A 16,519-nucleotide genomic window follows, 5' to 3' on the forward strand; every position below is an offset into this window, starting at 1 on the left:
ACCCCTCTTTCGTTCCTTCGTATGTTCTTCACTAATCAAGTAATCAGAAAACTCAACTCAAAGAAAGAAAAAGTGAAAACCCTAGGTAGCCTCCACTGCCGCCGAACGGAGTGAGCCACTGCCGTCGTCCGTCGTTGTCCGAGGCTTCTCTCTTCGTCCTTCGGCGTTCTCCAAGTCTCGAACCGCTGTCCGCTCTCAGATTCACCAGTCGCAGTCGCGCAGCTTCTTCCTCGAGCGTCCGTTGTCTTCGTCTTCTTGCCGTCGTCTTCGTCTGCTGACTCTTCTCGCCGCGGTTCTCGCCGTCTCAGACCGAAGGTCAGTGCTCACTGCTCACTTGTTCTTCGTTTTTTTTTTAATGCTTTGTTCAGAAATCAAATCACAGGATGATTAATTGATTATTGAATGTTTTGTGATTTTATTGAAGAAAACCCTTCTCCATTCCAATCTCCTTCCTTCGAGTTCAGAGATCAGAAGTTCAACCAAGAGAAAAGCCCTAGCCTCCACCACCGTCGCAAGGAGCAGCCGTGTTTGCCACCGTCCGCCGCAGTCAGGGTTGTCTCTTTGAGTCTTCGTCCGCCGCAGTCAGTGCTCACTTGTTCTTGTTTCTTTTTTATGCTCTTTTCAGAAATCATTGAACGATTATTGAATGTTTATGTTTTTATTGAATGATTATCTGATTAATGATTATTGATTATCTCCTCTGTTCTGCTGTTGTTTTGTGTTTTGTGATCTTTTTGGGTAGTGATGTGCTGGTTTGTGTTTTACTGTTTTGTGATTTAATTGTGCATAAATTGTGACTGTCTTAATAATTAATTGAACTCCAATATTTTGTTCAAAACGTTCCCAACCTTGCTGTCCTTGAATGCTGGAAATATACTGCTTCTGCCTGGGTTGCGGAAATTAGAGCTTTTATTTTAGCACAATAGCATTAATAAATCTAGACTTTGAATTATTAGGAATCAGGCTATACTAGGGCTAGAAAATATGAATTATGTTCTATAAGCACCCTTTTATTTGGGTCTTAAGACTGACTTTTGTGTGTCATTAAGCTTCACAAATTATGCTGCATTATGACTGGCTTAATTCTGAAATTAATTTATTTGTCTTAGTTTAAGGTGGATGTATGAGTTTTTAAATATGGTGATATGGTGAAAAAATTTTATTTTTGATTTACTATCTTATTTTCCCATATACAAGTCCTGAACTATACTTTTGTTGTACATTGCATCCTGCATAGGTTTTTGTTGCATTGAATGGTGCATTTCAATATTTCATACACTTTTGGAGTACTTCGCAAACATGTATAATGCAACAGTTGTTAGTCAATTAGATTTGGACTTGAAACTCAGTATATTTTGTATACTAGCTGCCTAGCTGGGCTACTTAATCTTAGTCTTAATTAAAATATAAGGTTAAGGATTTCACAACTTTTGTATTTCTAATTTTACATGTTAAAAACTGATTGTACTAAGAAGCTAGTTAAAAACATATTTTTTAAAGCTTTGGACTAAACCTGTACGCAAATACATGAAAAGTAGTTTATTACTTTATTTTACTGAAATTGTAGAGAGTTTGAAGAGAAAAGTGTTCATTTCTTGAAGGATTGCTGCTTCTGTTATTTGAAACTTTAGAGATATAATTACAAAACGATTTTTTCAGTTGAATTACGGTTAAACCAGTTAAACTAGTAAGCCAATGAACCAATGATTAAAGCGGTTTGGTGACCAATTCGGTTCTCAGAACCTTGATTGTTATAAATCACCTTCATTTAAGAATTCGAGTCATAATTACTAAATTGGCATGGACTCTTGGTTTAGGGTAAAGATTTTTGCTCTACTACGTCTAAAGGAAGGTTATTTTTGAATTAAGACACTCTTTTAGTTTTAGAAAGTTTTTTATCAAACAGAAAAAAAGTTTTATTTGTCTTTTGCTACTACAGAAGTTTAAAAATAAAGAATGAAAGAAAGTGACACCAACATATATCTTAGTTCAATTTTGAAGTGTAGTGAGATCTATATCTTAGTTCAATTTTGAAGTGTAGTGAGATCTATGTCTAGTTTTTATTACAATTATGGTGCAATTTCATTATAACGATCAATAAGATTACAAATACCAATTCAAATACATGAAAAGTAGTTCATTACTTTATTTTACTGAAATTGTAGAAAGTTTATCAAACAGAAAAAGTTTTATTTGTCTTTTGCTACTACAGAAGTTTAAAAATAAAGAATGAAAGAAAGAGAAACCAACATATATCTTAGTTCAATTTCGAAGTGTAGTGAGATCTATGTCTAGCTTTTACCATAATTATAGTGCAATTTCATTATAAAGATCAACAAGATTACAAACACCAATTCAAACTATAATTATGAGTTTCACAAACCAAGACAAATCAGAATAGTCAAAACCAAACAATCAAATCAATAATAAAGACTCAAACGTAAACAGAAATTATTTGACTTTTTTTTTTTTATGTAATGTTTTTTCTTTCATTGGTTTTTACTCAAAATTTTTCATACTAAAACATGTATTTTTCTTTTCAAATAGAAAGACTCTATAATCTAAAACTCAAATATATCAATTTGAAATTAAATAAAGAAGAATCACAACTCTCAAACCTGCTGGTTGTGTATTCTTTATTTTTTCTTGATTTTTGATCATCTTTTTATAACAAAACAGCAGCTCCTGATCTTATTAGTCGTTGTTGTCCCAATCAATAATCGTTATTGACACAAATTTTATTTCTAATATTAACTGCAATCTCTTCTAGATTTCTATTAATTCTTGCTCTTGATGAGATAAAGCTCTTTCAATATAACCAAATCATCATCTTCAACCTTTATTATATACCAAAATACTTAATACACAAATAAAATTAATTTAACCAAACTTAATTAACCAAACTAAATATTTGTCATCACAATAAATTAAATAAAACTCTTTAAACCCAAAAATGAGTAATGAATCATAAGTTACTTCGTAAGCTGCTTTTCTTTCCCTAGTACTTTTAGTTATTTATTATTGCAGAATTCTATTGTAATTTGTAAATTTAAGTTTGTTTTATCAAAATTTGTTATATTTTATTTTAAAATTTTAACTTCTATCATATTTCAAAATTCAAACTATGTCAGATTTAACAACATATAAACCCTAATAACTATAAAATAGTTATTGCAGCACAAACTGGTCCCTTAAAAATAAGGTCTAATTTATTAAAAGAAATTTAGCAGGTCAACAATTAGCTCATTTTTTTTTTTTTTTTTTTTGGTTTCCCACGGTATCCCCCAACCCGGCAGGTTAAGGACTAATCCGTCGCGGTAATGAGCTCCATTTAAAGGTTTGCCGCTGGCCAATGGGTTGCTGCATGCACAAGGCGGGATTCGAACCCCCGACACTTGCTTAAGCGGACTAGTGAGCTAACCACTAGACCAACCTAACTTGGTTACAATTAGCTCATTTAACTAGCAAAATAATATTCATTGAGAGATTTATTTCAGCTACATGAATGGGCTACAGGCCCAACAAGAGAAAGAAAAGAACAAAACAGAAACCCAAAAAGCACACATAACAGTAGTAGCAGAGTAGTGTTATATTTTCTGAGGCGGTGTGTTACGTGTGTATATTGACGCATAGCAGTTACCACATCGCTCTTCTCTTGTTTAAGGTATGTTTCCATTTCCTTATTCTTCTTCAATGATGGCTGTGCCTGTGAGACATTCCAATCACTTTCTCTAATTGCAGATTCCCACGTTCCTTGCATCATTGGTTTTCCTTATTTTACTGTTAATAGTTTTAATTTGGTCGTGAATTCAGCATTTTTGTGCTTCAAATTGAGATTAGGATTCTAGACATAGAGTGATCAATATATCCACATTTTAAAGCTACTAAAATATACAAGTAACATTCAAGAGTTTAATTTTGATATACTGTTAATGTAAGGTAATTTATGCAGTCTGGTCAATTGTTTGCTGACCTGACACTATGTAATTAGATACCTAAAAACTGTTTTAGTGCATCAAAATTAAATTCATAAGCTTAATTTATATCTCCTTGAAAATATACAAATATAAGAATCCTTCAAAATTCTCATGTCTTTACGTGAATTCACATTGCAGAATGAAACCAGAATCGAAAAGAAAGAGTGACAAAGCCCACACTTATAGCCATGAAAAACCTTCATGCTTTGATAGTTTTGCTGAAATGTCAAACGCTCTGTTAAATTTTGATATCACCATAAGAAACCAAAGTTCTCCCAATATTATTGGTTCTGCAACTAATCAAGATCCTAATTCAATTCAATCTCTCTCAAAAGGTTAGTGTTTCATTTTTTTTTTAATTTAAATTCAATAATAATCTTGAAATCATTGTGAGTATCTTTTTACTCTTTTATTATAAATTTAAACTTAACATGTGTAACAGATTGCTTCGACTTTAATAATTTATGGAAGACATTGAATTACATAGAGAAGAAGAATGCAAAACGCATAATCGTCGTTAAGAGGGTTGATAAGAAAAAAGAAAAGAAAATGAAGAGGAAGAAGGAGAAGGAGGAATTTCAAATAATAAAATTCTTGACAATGAACCCAAAGAAGCCGTTTGAAAGCATTGTAAGAGTAAAAGGTGGAAACAGAAAGGAGCAAAATTCAGAGAAAAACTCAGATAATCAATTTGGCTTGGAAGAGTTTATTGATGCTGTAAATCATGGAGGCTTTCATCTTAGAACAAGGATTCATCTTAAGAATAAGAATACCCAATAGAAAGAACCAAAACACAAATAAATTTGGTTAGTTTCTATCATCTTAGAAGAAGAGATTTTTCTTCTAATTTAAACAGTGACTGTATGTCCGTCAAGATTTATATTTCTCTTACTTTTAGTGTAGATAAGAACTTCTAACCGTGATATCATGATGAAATCTTGTTAGATATTATTCAATTTGTTTTTCCTGTGTTTTCTCTTGCTTTAAATTTAGTGTTTAAAGATTTTTTTAACCATTCTTGTAATATATTAGTCAATTTGTTTTTCATGTGTTTTCTCTTGCTTTTAGTTTTAGTGTTTAAAGTTTTTTTTGTGACAAATTCTTTTATATGCCGTAAAACGAGAGTGAGAAATTTGTATTCGGTAAAAGATGATATAATTTTGTTCAGAGCCGCCAAAATGGGCTAAATCTATGGAGCAGTCTGTTTACCCATTTAAATGGGCGGATTTTGCCTCTAAAATTAAACCCGTTTAAATTTTTGGCTAAACGGGCTGAACCCGATTAACCCGAAAAAAATAACGGGTTAAACGAGTTAGCCCGCAGGCTAAACGGGTGGTCAATTTATTTTTTTTTATGTTTTTTTCAAAAAAAGCAGCACTTTTAGCCGATATTTTTTTCGATCTGATCCGAATATCCGATCCATCAACTAAAAAAAAAATATTATTTTTAAAGGTTTTTGACCTAAAAATAGTATTTTTTGTTAAAATATTTTTTAAAAATAAAATCAAATGATAAATGGGCTGGCCCGAACCTATTGAGCTGACCATAACGGCCCGAGTTAAAAAATTCTGGCCCATGAATAAAGCGGGCTTAAAATGGACCAGTCCATTTAACCCACGAATTTAACAGGCCGGGTCTAAATGGGCTGGGCTAGCCCGTTTGATAGCCCTAATTTTTTTAGAGTTAATACTTAGATTGTTTTTTAAAATTATATTTATATTTTAGAGTGATCCTAGAATTTAGACAAGATGAATAAGTGTAATGTTTTGACAGTTTTGTTATATATTTTTATTTTGTTGGCACCCAAATTTAATTAAGTTGGTTTAAACTCAACAAAAATCACTCACACAAAGTGCGTGTGAAATCATATACTTCTTTTTCTAACATAAATTATTTGAATGAGTTTTTTAAAAAAAAGTTATTTTTCTAGATGATTTTTTTCTTAAAAAAAAAAATAAGAGACAAAATTTGATTTATATTCAAATGTAAACTTATATTTTTCTATTGGTCAAGTGGTTAGCTCATTCGTCCGTTTAAGCACATACTAAAAATTTAAATCATGTCTTATATATACAGCAATTCATTAATCAACGAATTTTAAATAGAACTCAAATCCCTAATTCAAATGTACTACGGTCTTACCAATGAATTTTGTCTGGATTTAAGTCATATTTTGGATCAGTGGAACTTGATCCATGTATTTCTCTAAAAAAAAAATTTTCTTTTGCGTTAGAATTTATATGGGAGAAGTACAGGCCGAACAAAAGAAAGAAAATAATAAAATAACAAAAGATATTTAAAAATAAATATTTTTATATATTTTTTTAAGATAAATGTTATTTTATTAATATAAAATAAAAGTATTTCCATAAGGAAGTACAAAAGAATTGGGTATTCTCATTTATCATCAACTGTGACTGAAAGACTAAGAGTTTAAAGAAGAGTAAAGTAAGAGTAAAGAAAATTAGCAGCATCTATCAGGTATGACTCACGAGTTCACGCACTAAATTCCTGGCTTCTTTCACTATCTCTGGTGTCGGGCTTATTACCTTCTCAAAAATACACTGATTCCTCGCTTTCCAAGTGCTCCAACACAGCGCCGCTATGAGGAGGGTCTTTTGTCTACCGTCGAATTGAGCCGCTGCCCAAGATAAGACTTGTTGTCACCAATTGAAAAAGGTCTCTTCTTCTCTCATCCATAGGTCAGGGGTTATTAAGCTTAGGCTCCATATTATTGAAGACAGGGACATTGGAACAAAACATGAGAAATTGATTCAGCTTTCAACATGCATTTTGGACAAGTGGCAGGAGTGGATGCGAACCAGCTGTGAACTTGTTGCAACACTGGAAGCTTTTCATGAAGACTTTTTCATAGAAAAATCTTAATTTTATGTGGTAATTTCAACTCCCAAATGCTATTCCAGACTCTGTTGTGTATGTTCTGGGCCTCAATGAAGTAGGAGAATGAAAGAATCCATAAGCAATTTTGTATCCTGACCCAACTTCATATATACCAGATTTTGTCCAGCACCAATTAACTCCATCCTTCTCCTCTGTTGGTTTGATTGAAAAAATTTTATTGCATATATCAACTGAAAAAATCGACTCAATCAGATTTCTATTTCAGCTTCTATCAGGATTTAGTAACGCACTAACGTAATACACTTGCAGATTTGGCGGGATTGTGAGTGCATTTTGAGGGACATTAAGGGGTACTGGTGGTGGGAGCCAGGGGTCACGGAAGATGCGAACATTAGTGCCAGAGCCTATTTTCCATAACAAGCCTTTCTCGATCACCTTGCGCCCTTCAAGAACACTTCTCCAGCCCCACGACGATACGCTTCCTATCTCTGCATGTAGGAAATCTGTATATCTGAAATATTTAGCTTTGAGCATTCTTGATAGAGTAGAATTAGGGTATTTCATTAGACGCCAATATTGCTTGCCCAATAAAGCCAAAATTTGTGCCCTTAGGTCCTTGATCCCCAGCCCTCCATCTTTCTTCGATCTCGTCATTGTGTCCCATTTAATCCAAACCATTCTTTGTTCTGCGCCTTTTTGACCCCACCAAAATTGCGAGAGCATGCTATAAATCTCAATCAACAGCGTGCCCGGGAGCTTGAAACAAGAGAGTGTATAAATAGGAATCGCCTCCCCCACCGCTCTCAATAGCGTGTGCCTGCCACCTGATGACAATAGACTTCTTTTCCAACCCATAATCCTCTTCTGAACTTTATCCTTGATAGCTCCAAAGGTTGCTTTCTTTGATTTTTGAACTATAGAGGGCAGTCCCAGGTATTTGTCTTGTGCTCCGATATGTTCAATATTTAGTGTCTGAGCAACTACTAGTCTTGTGTTCTGAGGTGTGTTGTGACTGAAAAAGATAGCCGACTTATTCAAATTGACTTTTTGCCCACTGAAACCCTTATAAATCTCTAGCAATTCTAGAATATTTTGGCTTGTATTAGGTGCGCTCTTGCAAAAAAGGATTGAATCATCAGCAAACAAAAGGTGATTAACTGTTTGGCATCTCCGATTAACTTGAACTCCTTGAATTAATCTGTTTTGCTCTGCCTTGTGTAGCAAGAAGGAAAGCCCTTCTGCACAAAAAAGAAAGAGATAGGGGGTCACCCTGTCGGATGCCCCTATTTGGCCTAAAATAGCCAAAAGGTTGACCTTCCACAACGACAGAGTAAGAAACAGTCGTTACCAATTCCTTAGTCTAGTTAATCCATTTAGCATCAAAGCCCAGCTTATCCATAATATACCATAAAAAATGCCATTCAACCTATCATAAGCCTTGCTCATGTCTAGTTTAATAGTCATCTCATGCTCTGCCCCACTTCTCTTATTTTTCAAATAGTGCATACATTCGTGGGCAATTAGAATATTATATGAAATGAGTCTACCTTTGAGAAACGCACTCTGATTTGGGCTTATAATTTTATTCATAATACATTGTAATCGGTGCACCATAACTTTAGAAATAATTTTATACATAACTGAAGACAAACTGATCGGTCGTACCTGAGTCATGTCACTAGCATCTGGCACCTTTGGAATCAAACAAATTTGAGTATGATTGAAGCTTTTTAGAATTCTGCCACTGTGAAAGAAACTTCTCACTGCCTTAAAAAAGTCACCTCCAACTATATCCCAGAAAAAGTGAAAAAACTTAGCTGTAAATCCGTCATCACCAGGAGCACTCTGAGCATGAACACTAAATGTAGCTCTTTTGACCTCGTTCATAGTTACTGGCTTTTGGAGCCTACGGTTCATGGAAGCTGTAACCTTAGGCTCCAAATCCTCTAAGTATGGATTCGGATCAGCCAAACAAGAAGAAGTAAAAATATCGCAAAAGTAGTCTTCAGCTACCTTTGCAATATCCTCCAGTTTCGATGCAATCTCATTGTCCCTCCCCACTAATCTCCAAATTATGTTCCTTCGCATCCTTGATTGAAATTTCTGGTGAAAGAATCTAGTGTTCTGATCTCCTTCTTTTAGCCACTTGACTCTAGATTTTTCTCGCCAATAGCTCTGTTCTTTCAAATATGCCAGTTCCAACTTCTCCTCCAAACTGGTAACCTCCTCTCCCCCATTGATTCCAGCCACCCGTAACTCCTCTAGTTTAGCTTGAAGGTCCTCAATTTCTTTTCGGGAGTTTGCTTTGTGATTTTTTTGCCATTGAACTAGTTTATATCTACAAACTTTCAACTTTTGGGCCAAGGAGAACATAGCCGAGCCTACAACTTCTATTCTCCACACTTCACTAACAATTCTCTTGACATCCTCTTCTCCACACCAACGTTCCTGGTATTTAAACCACCTTTTACTATGCTATGATTGAGGTTCGGTTTCCATCAAAATTGGAGCATGATCCGAGCCTGACTCTGTGAGCCTGTGCACCACTGCATTCGAAAACTTCAACTTCCATTCCATCCCAACTAAATAGCGGTCAAGCCTCTCCTTTACCAAATCCTCTCCTTGTCTTCGATTTGTCCACGTGAAAGGGCGTCCCACCATTCCAATATCCACTAATTCGTTACTGTCAATAAAATTAGTGAATGTTGCAATGGTGGTTGCTGATTTTTGGCCTCCACCCTCCTTTTCTGCTTGGCTTGTTATAGCATTAAAATCGCCTGCTATTATCACTTTTCCTTCCAGGTGTTGGCTCATTGTTGTAAGCTCCTCAAACTGTAAGGATCGAATTTGTTTCGAACAACTCAAATGGACACCAATGAACGACCATACCTCACTACTTCCGACTTCCTTAATTTCGGCTGCCACAAAGAATTCTCCATTGCTAATAATTTGAACACTGATGCTGTCCTTCCAAGCTAGCACAAGTCCTCCTGCCACTCCTGCCGGGTTAACAATATGCCAGTTTTCATAGCCGCATACCCGAAGTTTTGCTTCCACATGTCGAGATTGGTTCTTTGTTTCACTTATATACACAATCTCGGGGGAGTGGGATTTACAGATCCCTTTTAAGGTGTGAATTGTCAGGGGTCTCTCCAAACCCCGACAATTCCAAACTATAGTTTTCATGGCGCCTTGGGTGCCATTTGTAGGCTGGCACCCTCCACCATATGTTCAACTGCATTTTCATCTTCTATTCTTACTTTTTTTGTAGATCCTTCAGCTATACCACTCATCAACTTTTTTTTGGGTTCACTTTTAGTATCTGACTCTGCAGCACCTTGTCTTGCTAACCTTTTCCACTTTCTACCTTTCTCTGTGGTGATACACTGCCTAATAGCGAATTGCATAAGCTGCCCTTCATCCTCCTTGGTATTGGACTGACCAGCTATGATAACCTCCATGCATTTTGTTCTAGAATTGGCTGATTGAGGTGACTCAGGTGCTGCCCTGTTACCAGTGTCTTGTGGTTTCAAACTTTGTTTCCCTTCTTGCATTGACATCCCTGCAAATTCTTCCAATAAGCAGTTTAAGACCGGTTTTTTCTTACGTTGAGTGGCCTTATTCTGGTTTTGGGTTGAGTTGTTGAATGTTCTTTCTCTTTCAGAGTAGATTCGCGTTCCAACTTGGCTGGCTTTAACCCATTCGCCAATGTCATCCTCTTTTACCATATCACTCTCTGTGTCCTTCAGCAGATCATGGCATTTTTTCACGTCGTGCCCCAATTTTGCACAATAGGTACAGAACTTTCCAAGTCTCTCATAGCGCAGTGCCACTTCTACCTCCTTTTTATTAAGTCCTGCCACTATTAACTGATCTCTCACTTGCCTGGCAGCATCAATATTGATTTTGGTCTTCACAATCCTAGTTTCTCTGCCTCGCATCTGAAATTTACCTACCTCCAACACTGTGCCTAGTTTCTCTCCCAATTTACGTCCAACTTCGAGGGTTTTAAATGATTCTGGAAAACCTCAAAATTGAACCCAAACTGGAAAATTAAAAATAATCTCTTCATCACAGTTCTGATCTTCCTTCCATCTCTTGACATGGAGCACATAATCTTTGAATAGCCATGGAGAACCACGTTCAACACGCAAGATATCCACTTCTTTATTAAAAAAGAATTGGAAGGAATTATCCCCTTTGTCACTCACGCTAAATCCTTCCGGATTTCCCCATATAGCCTTTAAAGCATTCTCCATGGTTCCAATTGAGAAGGTTTTAGACGCAAAGAGTCTGCCATAGAGACTATTGGAGCAAGCGTTAATACCTTCTAATATGTTTGCCTCTTCCAATAGAATCACATTCCTACCTCCTTTCCGGTTGTCTTTCTCGGTCCGGTTAACTAATATAAATATTTTTATATTTAAACTAACACTAATTAAATTTTTAATTTTTTTATTAAAAATAATGACTCTAATATTTGCAAAATAAAAATCGAGAAGCATCCAACACCAATAGTATTTCTTATTCCTCATATCCATGGCACAATAGTTCTGAGGTAAAGATTGTTATTGCTTCTTCTTAATTAAGGTATGTTGCACTACAATTCCTCCATCCCTTATTCTCTTAATTGGCACATTATTCTTTTGATAATGATTTTCTTCTCTTTTAATCATTTTGATGCCTGTAACAATTAGAGGTCTCAGTCACATTCTGAGTTCTGACATTATGTGATCCAAAATTTCACATTTTTTACATACCTCAAAATCCATAATTTTTATATTTTTTTTTCAATTTTTTTAGTAAAAAAAATGATAGAAAAATATAAAATAGATGGATTCAAATGAAATTACTATATGAAAAATATAAATATTTTTATTTAAAGATTTTATTAAGTATCTGCTAAGATTATTTAAGATTATTAATTTTTTTAATAAATAGAACACATTATATATTAGAAACTTTAGATATTTTCAATTTCTATATTATCTTTCTATGTTTAATACTTCAATAAGTATCCTAAAACTGTGGTGCCTATTAGGGTTTGACCAAGTGCTCTGCTAGGGCGTTCCTCGTGTCATATTGACGGCAGTCGATCACACAAAATTTTCATTCAAAAATTCAAATATTCACTAATCCGATTGAAATGGCAACATCAAATAGGAATCATGATCCATACCAGGCCAACAACGCAGAAGATGAGGAGGATGTTGTGGAATTGGATAAGGAAGACTTCTCTAACGGAGTAAAAGTGTGCTCTAAAAGTTTGTTGGACAGAGTTTTTGCAACAAGGTCATTCTCCATGGGAACTATGGAAAATGCATTGAGAGTAATCTGGAATAGACCTGAGGGCTTTAGGGTTGAAGAAAAAGGAGGCAACCAATTCCAATTCTTCTTCTCTGAGGAGGTGGATGCACTGAGAATTGAGAGGGGTTCCCCATGGTTATTCAAAGATTATATTTTACATGTTAGGAGGTGGACTGAAGCAGATGCATCATCAGAGTTGAAGATAATGCTATTTCTAATGTGGGTTCAATTATGGGGAGTGCCGGAATGCTATAAGACGCTGGACGTGGGAAGGAAGCTAGGAAAGAAATTGGGAGAAGTTCTGGATGTTGGAATGTTTGATGTTCGAGGAAAAGAGTCCAGAATTCTTAAAGCAAAGATTATGATCGATGGAGAAAGGATCGTGCAGGATGGTTTGAAGCTGAAAATCCATGACCAGAAAATGATGAAAATTGGCTTACGATATGAAAGAATCGGAATATTTTGCACGTATTGTGCTCACCTTGGACATGGACCCAAAACATGTGGAGCTCTATTAGAAGATACAGCTGCAAACAACATTAGAGAGGACATGGTGGGGGAGTGGCTCAAGGCGGATCAAGTGGGAAGACGGATTATAGTGAAAGCGGAACAAAATCCAACAGAAAATACAAATCAAGCTAAGACTAACCCTCAACCTCGGAAGAAACCACCACCCTATTGGCTGCTCGATGGATTTGCTAATCTTAGTGTGGTGGAAACAGGAGCAACAACGGGGGAACCACATATTGGGCTGGATAGTGATGAGATGGAGGCCAGCAAAGAGAAAGTTGTGGAAGGGGGAGAGAGTCCAGCAACGCAGGACTTCCCTTTGACCTTGGGTGATATTACTTCGACCCTCAATATCAATCAAGATATTAAGGGTATAGAGGATATTGGGAACGGAAGGAAGAAAACCTTAAAGGTGAAACAATTGGCGAGACAAGGAAATAACGGAGAGAGTTTACTACTTGGAAGGAAACGGAGGAATGAAGAGAAGGAAAATTTGGAACAGAACAAGAGGGTATACGTGGAGACAAATATGGATTGGAATGAGATGGTGGAGGGTGCCAGCCGTCAATGACACCCCGGGAACCATGAGGCTGATTAGTTGGAACTGTCGGGATTTGGGAAGACCCCTGACAGCCCACAATCTTAAAGGGATTACTAAATCCCACTCCCCCAAGCTCGGTTTTCTTTGCGAAACAAAAAATCAAGCTCGAAGTGTAGAACTGAAACTGAGGGCAGCAGGCTTTAGCAACTATTTCATTGTCAACCCGAATGAAACAGCTGGGGGTTTGGCACTTGGTTGGAAGGAGGATGTCACAGTTCAGGTACTACAACATTCATACTACTTCATTGCTGCAAAAGTAGTGGATTCAAGCATAAATATGGAGTGGGGGGTGATTGGAGTTTACCTAAGCACAAACGATCAAATCCGACTTCATCAATTTGAAGAACTTAGCTCAGTTATTCAACAATTTTAGGGGGTAGTAACAATAATGGGAGATTTTAATGCTATTTCATCCCAGAATGAAAAATCAGGAGGCAATTTCAAACTCCAATCGGTAATTGATGCTTTTAATTCCTTTATAGATGCTCACTCTCTTGCTGATTTGGGTATGGTGGGTAGGCCTTTTACCTGGACTAACAGGCACAGAGGAGAGGCTCTCATTCAGGAAAGATTAGACCGTGTGCTTGGGGGAGTTAGTTGGGTGGCTAACTATTCGCATGCTACTGTTTTAAGATTGTCAGAAACTGGTTCAGATCATGCTCCTATCCTACTTGATACTAATCCAGCCAGGGAAAAATCGAAAAAGAGATTTAAATTTCAAGAGAGATGGTGCTCTAGTCCAGAAGTTCGACAAATAATCAATGAAGCTTGGAAGGAAAGAGTTGAAGGTTCAGCCATGTTTGTGTTGGCACAAAAAATTAAAAAATGCCACCATAAATTGGTTCAGTGGCAGCAAATAAGCAACACAAACTCCAAAAGAAGAATTGAACAAATCCAGGGTCAGATTGAAGCTCTTCGAACAGAGGGTAAATTCGGGGGACAAGAATTAATTGAATTAGAAAGGCAGCTAGAAATAGCATTTCATGATGAGGAAATGTATTAGAAAGCCAAGTCCAGGATCAAATGGTTACAAGCGGGTGATCAGAACACGCAATTTTTTCATCAAAAATTCAGAAATAGAACCAGGAGGAACAATATCTGGAAACTAGAAGGAGATAATGGTGAAGTTGCAACCACTAATGCAGGAATAGCCGAGGTGGCAGAGAGTTATTTCAGGGGCTTATTTACTTCTAACTGCCAAGCTAATCCTGAGCCGTATTTTACAGACTTCGAGCCAAAGGTTACAGCTTCCATGAACCGTCGGCTTCGAAGACCAATCACTATAGAGGAGGTCAAGAGAGCTACATTCAGCATTCACCCTCAGAGTGCGCCTGGTGAAGATGGTATGACGGCTAAATTTTTTCAGAATTTCTGGGACATTGTTAATGGAGATGTCTTTAGAGCAGTTCGAAGTTTTTTTTTGTAAATGGAAGAATGCTAAGAAGCCTTAATCACATCCAAATCTGTTTGATTCCAAAGGTTCCAGATGCCAATACTATGAATCAGGTGCGACCTATAAGTCTTTCTTTAGTTATCTATAAAATTATCTCTAAAGTCATGGTGCATAGACTTCAAGGAATGATGCCTAAACTAATAAGCCTTAACCAGAGTGCTTTTATTAAAGGTCGACTTATATCCGATAATATTCTTATTGCCCATGAATACATGCACTATCTGAAAACTAAGCGAAAGGGTGTGGCAGCAGAAATGGCCGTCAAACTTGATATGAGTAAAGCCTATGATAAGGTAGAGTGGCATTTTCTATGGTTTATGCTAAACAAGCTGGGATTTGATGATACTTGGATTAACTGGGTTCGCGAACTAGTAACTATTGTTTCTTATTCCGTCGTTGTGGAAGACCAACCTTTTGGCTTTTTCAAGCCAAATAGAGGTATCCGCCAAGGACACCCTCTATCCCCCTATCTTTTTTTATTTTGTGCAGAAGGACTCTCCTTCTTGCTACACAAGGCAGAACAAAACAGTACTATTCAAAGAATTCAAGTCACTAGGCGATGTCCTAGAGTAAACCATTTATTATTTGTTGACGACTCTATTCTATTTTGTAAAGCTTCTATGGATAGTTGTGATAATATTCTTAATTTACTAGCATCCTATCAGAGCTTCAGTGGGCAGCAAGTTAATTTGGCCAAGTCGGCAATATTTTTTAGTAACAACACCCCAAACCCAATTCGAATTCAATTGGCAGAGGTATTGAACATTAACTATATCGGGGCTCAGGACAAGTATCTTGGTTTACCCTCTATTGTGTCTAAATCTAAAAAGGCAACATTCAGTTTCGTTAAAGAAAAAGTTCGAAACAAGGTTCAAGGGTGGAAGCGCAGCCTCCTCTCGGCAGGGGGAAGACAAGTCCTTCTAAAAGCGGTGGGCGAAGCCATTCCAATCTATACTCTATCCTGTTTCAGACTTCCGGATAGCCTAATCTCAGATATTCATAGCATTCTCACACAGTTTTGGTGGGGACAAAAAGGGAGTCAAAGACGCATGGCTTGGATAAGCTGGAATACGATGACCAGACCGAAGAGGGAAGGAGGATTGAGTTTTAAAGACCTTAAAGCACAAAATCTAGCCTTACTGAAAAAGCAATTTTGGAGGATCCTAACACAACCTAATTCTCTTGTAGCCAAAATACTCAAAGAAAAATACTACAAATATACAGAGGTACTAAAGGAAGAGATAGGAAGCTCACCTTCATGGGGCTGGAGAAGCCTTTTAGAGGGACGCTCTGTAGTTAAAAAAAGAATCACTTGGCGAATTGGCTCGGCCTCTCAGCTGCGTATCTATGAAGACCCTTGGCTTCCTCCTCCGTATCCGTTCACTATCACGCGCAGCCCGCACCATCCAAACCTAGGACAACCTCTTTTCTGGGTGAAAGACCTATTCACAGAGAACCAACAATGGAATCAGACATTGATCCATGAAAATTTTCCGACAGATATTGCTAACAAAATATTAACTCTGAAGATTGAACCTAGAGCTGATGAACTTCAGTGGGTATTGAACAAGGGTGGAAAATATGACACTGCATCAGGCTATTCGGTGGCATACCAATTCAATCACGACCCAATTGAGTTTTGTCCCCAATTGCTGAGACAAAGGGATGTATGGGTTACCTTGTGGAGCTGGCTCTCCCCCACAAAATCAAAATTTTCCTTTGGAAGAGCATCCACCAACGTCTCCCGGTCTGCCACCTCCTTCACCATTGCTTCCCATCAACATCTGGAATCTGCTCGTGTTGTTCAGA

The 16,519-nt window shown here is 36.8% G+C and overlaps 2 protein-coding genes across 3 annotated transcripts; one reads left to right on the forward strand and one right to left on the reverse strand.

Annotated features, from left to right (window-relative positions):
- LOC107624427 (uncharacterized) lies at nucleotides 1–5,024 on the forward strand. Of its 2 annotated transcripts, XM_088507035.1 has the most exons (5): nucleotides 1–315; nucleotides 425–581; nucleotides 3,297–3,664; nucleotides 4,116–4,312; nucleotides 4,420–5,024. In XM_088507035.1, exons 4-5 carry the CDS (start codon nucleotides 4,117–4,119, stop codon nucleotides 4,755–4,757), a joined length of 534 nt encoding a protein of 177 aa, XP_088363161.1. In that variant the 5' UTR covers nucleotides 1–315; nucleotides 425–581; nucleotides 3,297–3,664; nucleotide 4,116; the 3' UTR covers nucleotides 4,758–5,024. The 2 variants fall into 2 exon arrangements, with proteins under 2 accessions (XP_088363161.1, XP_088363160.1); XM_088507034.1 differs by lacking the exon at nucleotides 3,297–3,664.
- Nucleotides 5,025–9,314: 4,290 nt separating this feature from the next.
- LOC148579444 (uncharacterized) lies at nucleotides 9,315–10,025 on the reverse strand. Its single transcript, XM_088490100.1, has one exon. The coding sequence runs from the start codon at nucleotides 10,023–10,025 to the stop codon at nucleotides 9,315–9,317; it is 711 nt and encodes a 236-aa protein (XP_088346226.1).
- Nucleotides 10,026–16,519: the final 6,494 nt, after the last annotated feature.

The sequence above is a fragment of the Arachis ipaensis genome, chromosome B10, assembly GCF_059453495.1.
Source record: "Arachis ipaensis isolate K30076 ecotype BB chromosome B10, ASM5945349v1, whole genome shotgun sequence".
Classification (NCBI taxonomy): domain Eukaryota; kingdom Viridiplantae; phylum Streptophyta; class Magnoliopsida; order Fabales; family Fabaceae; genus Arachis; species Arachis ipaensis.

Bases quoted from the DNA above. Each gene is read 5' to 3' on its own strand.
- LOC107624427 (XM_088507035.1), top strand. From the start codon at position 4,117: ATGAAACCAGAATCGAAAAGAAAGAGTGACAAAGCCCACACTTATAGC. The intron at 4,313-4,419 runs GTTAGTGTTTCA...CATGTGTAACAG, and splicing joins AATTCAATCTCTCTCAAAAG to ATTGCTTCGACTTTAATAAT.
- LOC148579444 (XM_088490100.1), bottom strand. From the start codon at position 10,025: ATGAAAACTATAGTTTGGAATTGTCGGGGTTTGGAGAGACCCCTGACA.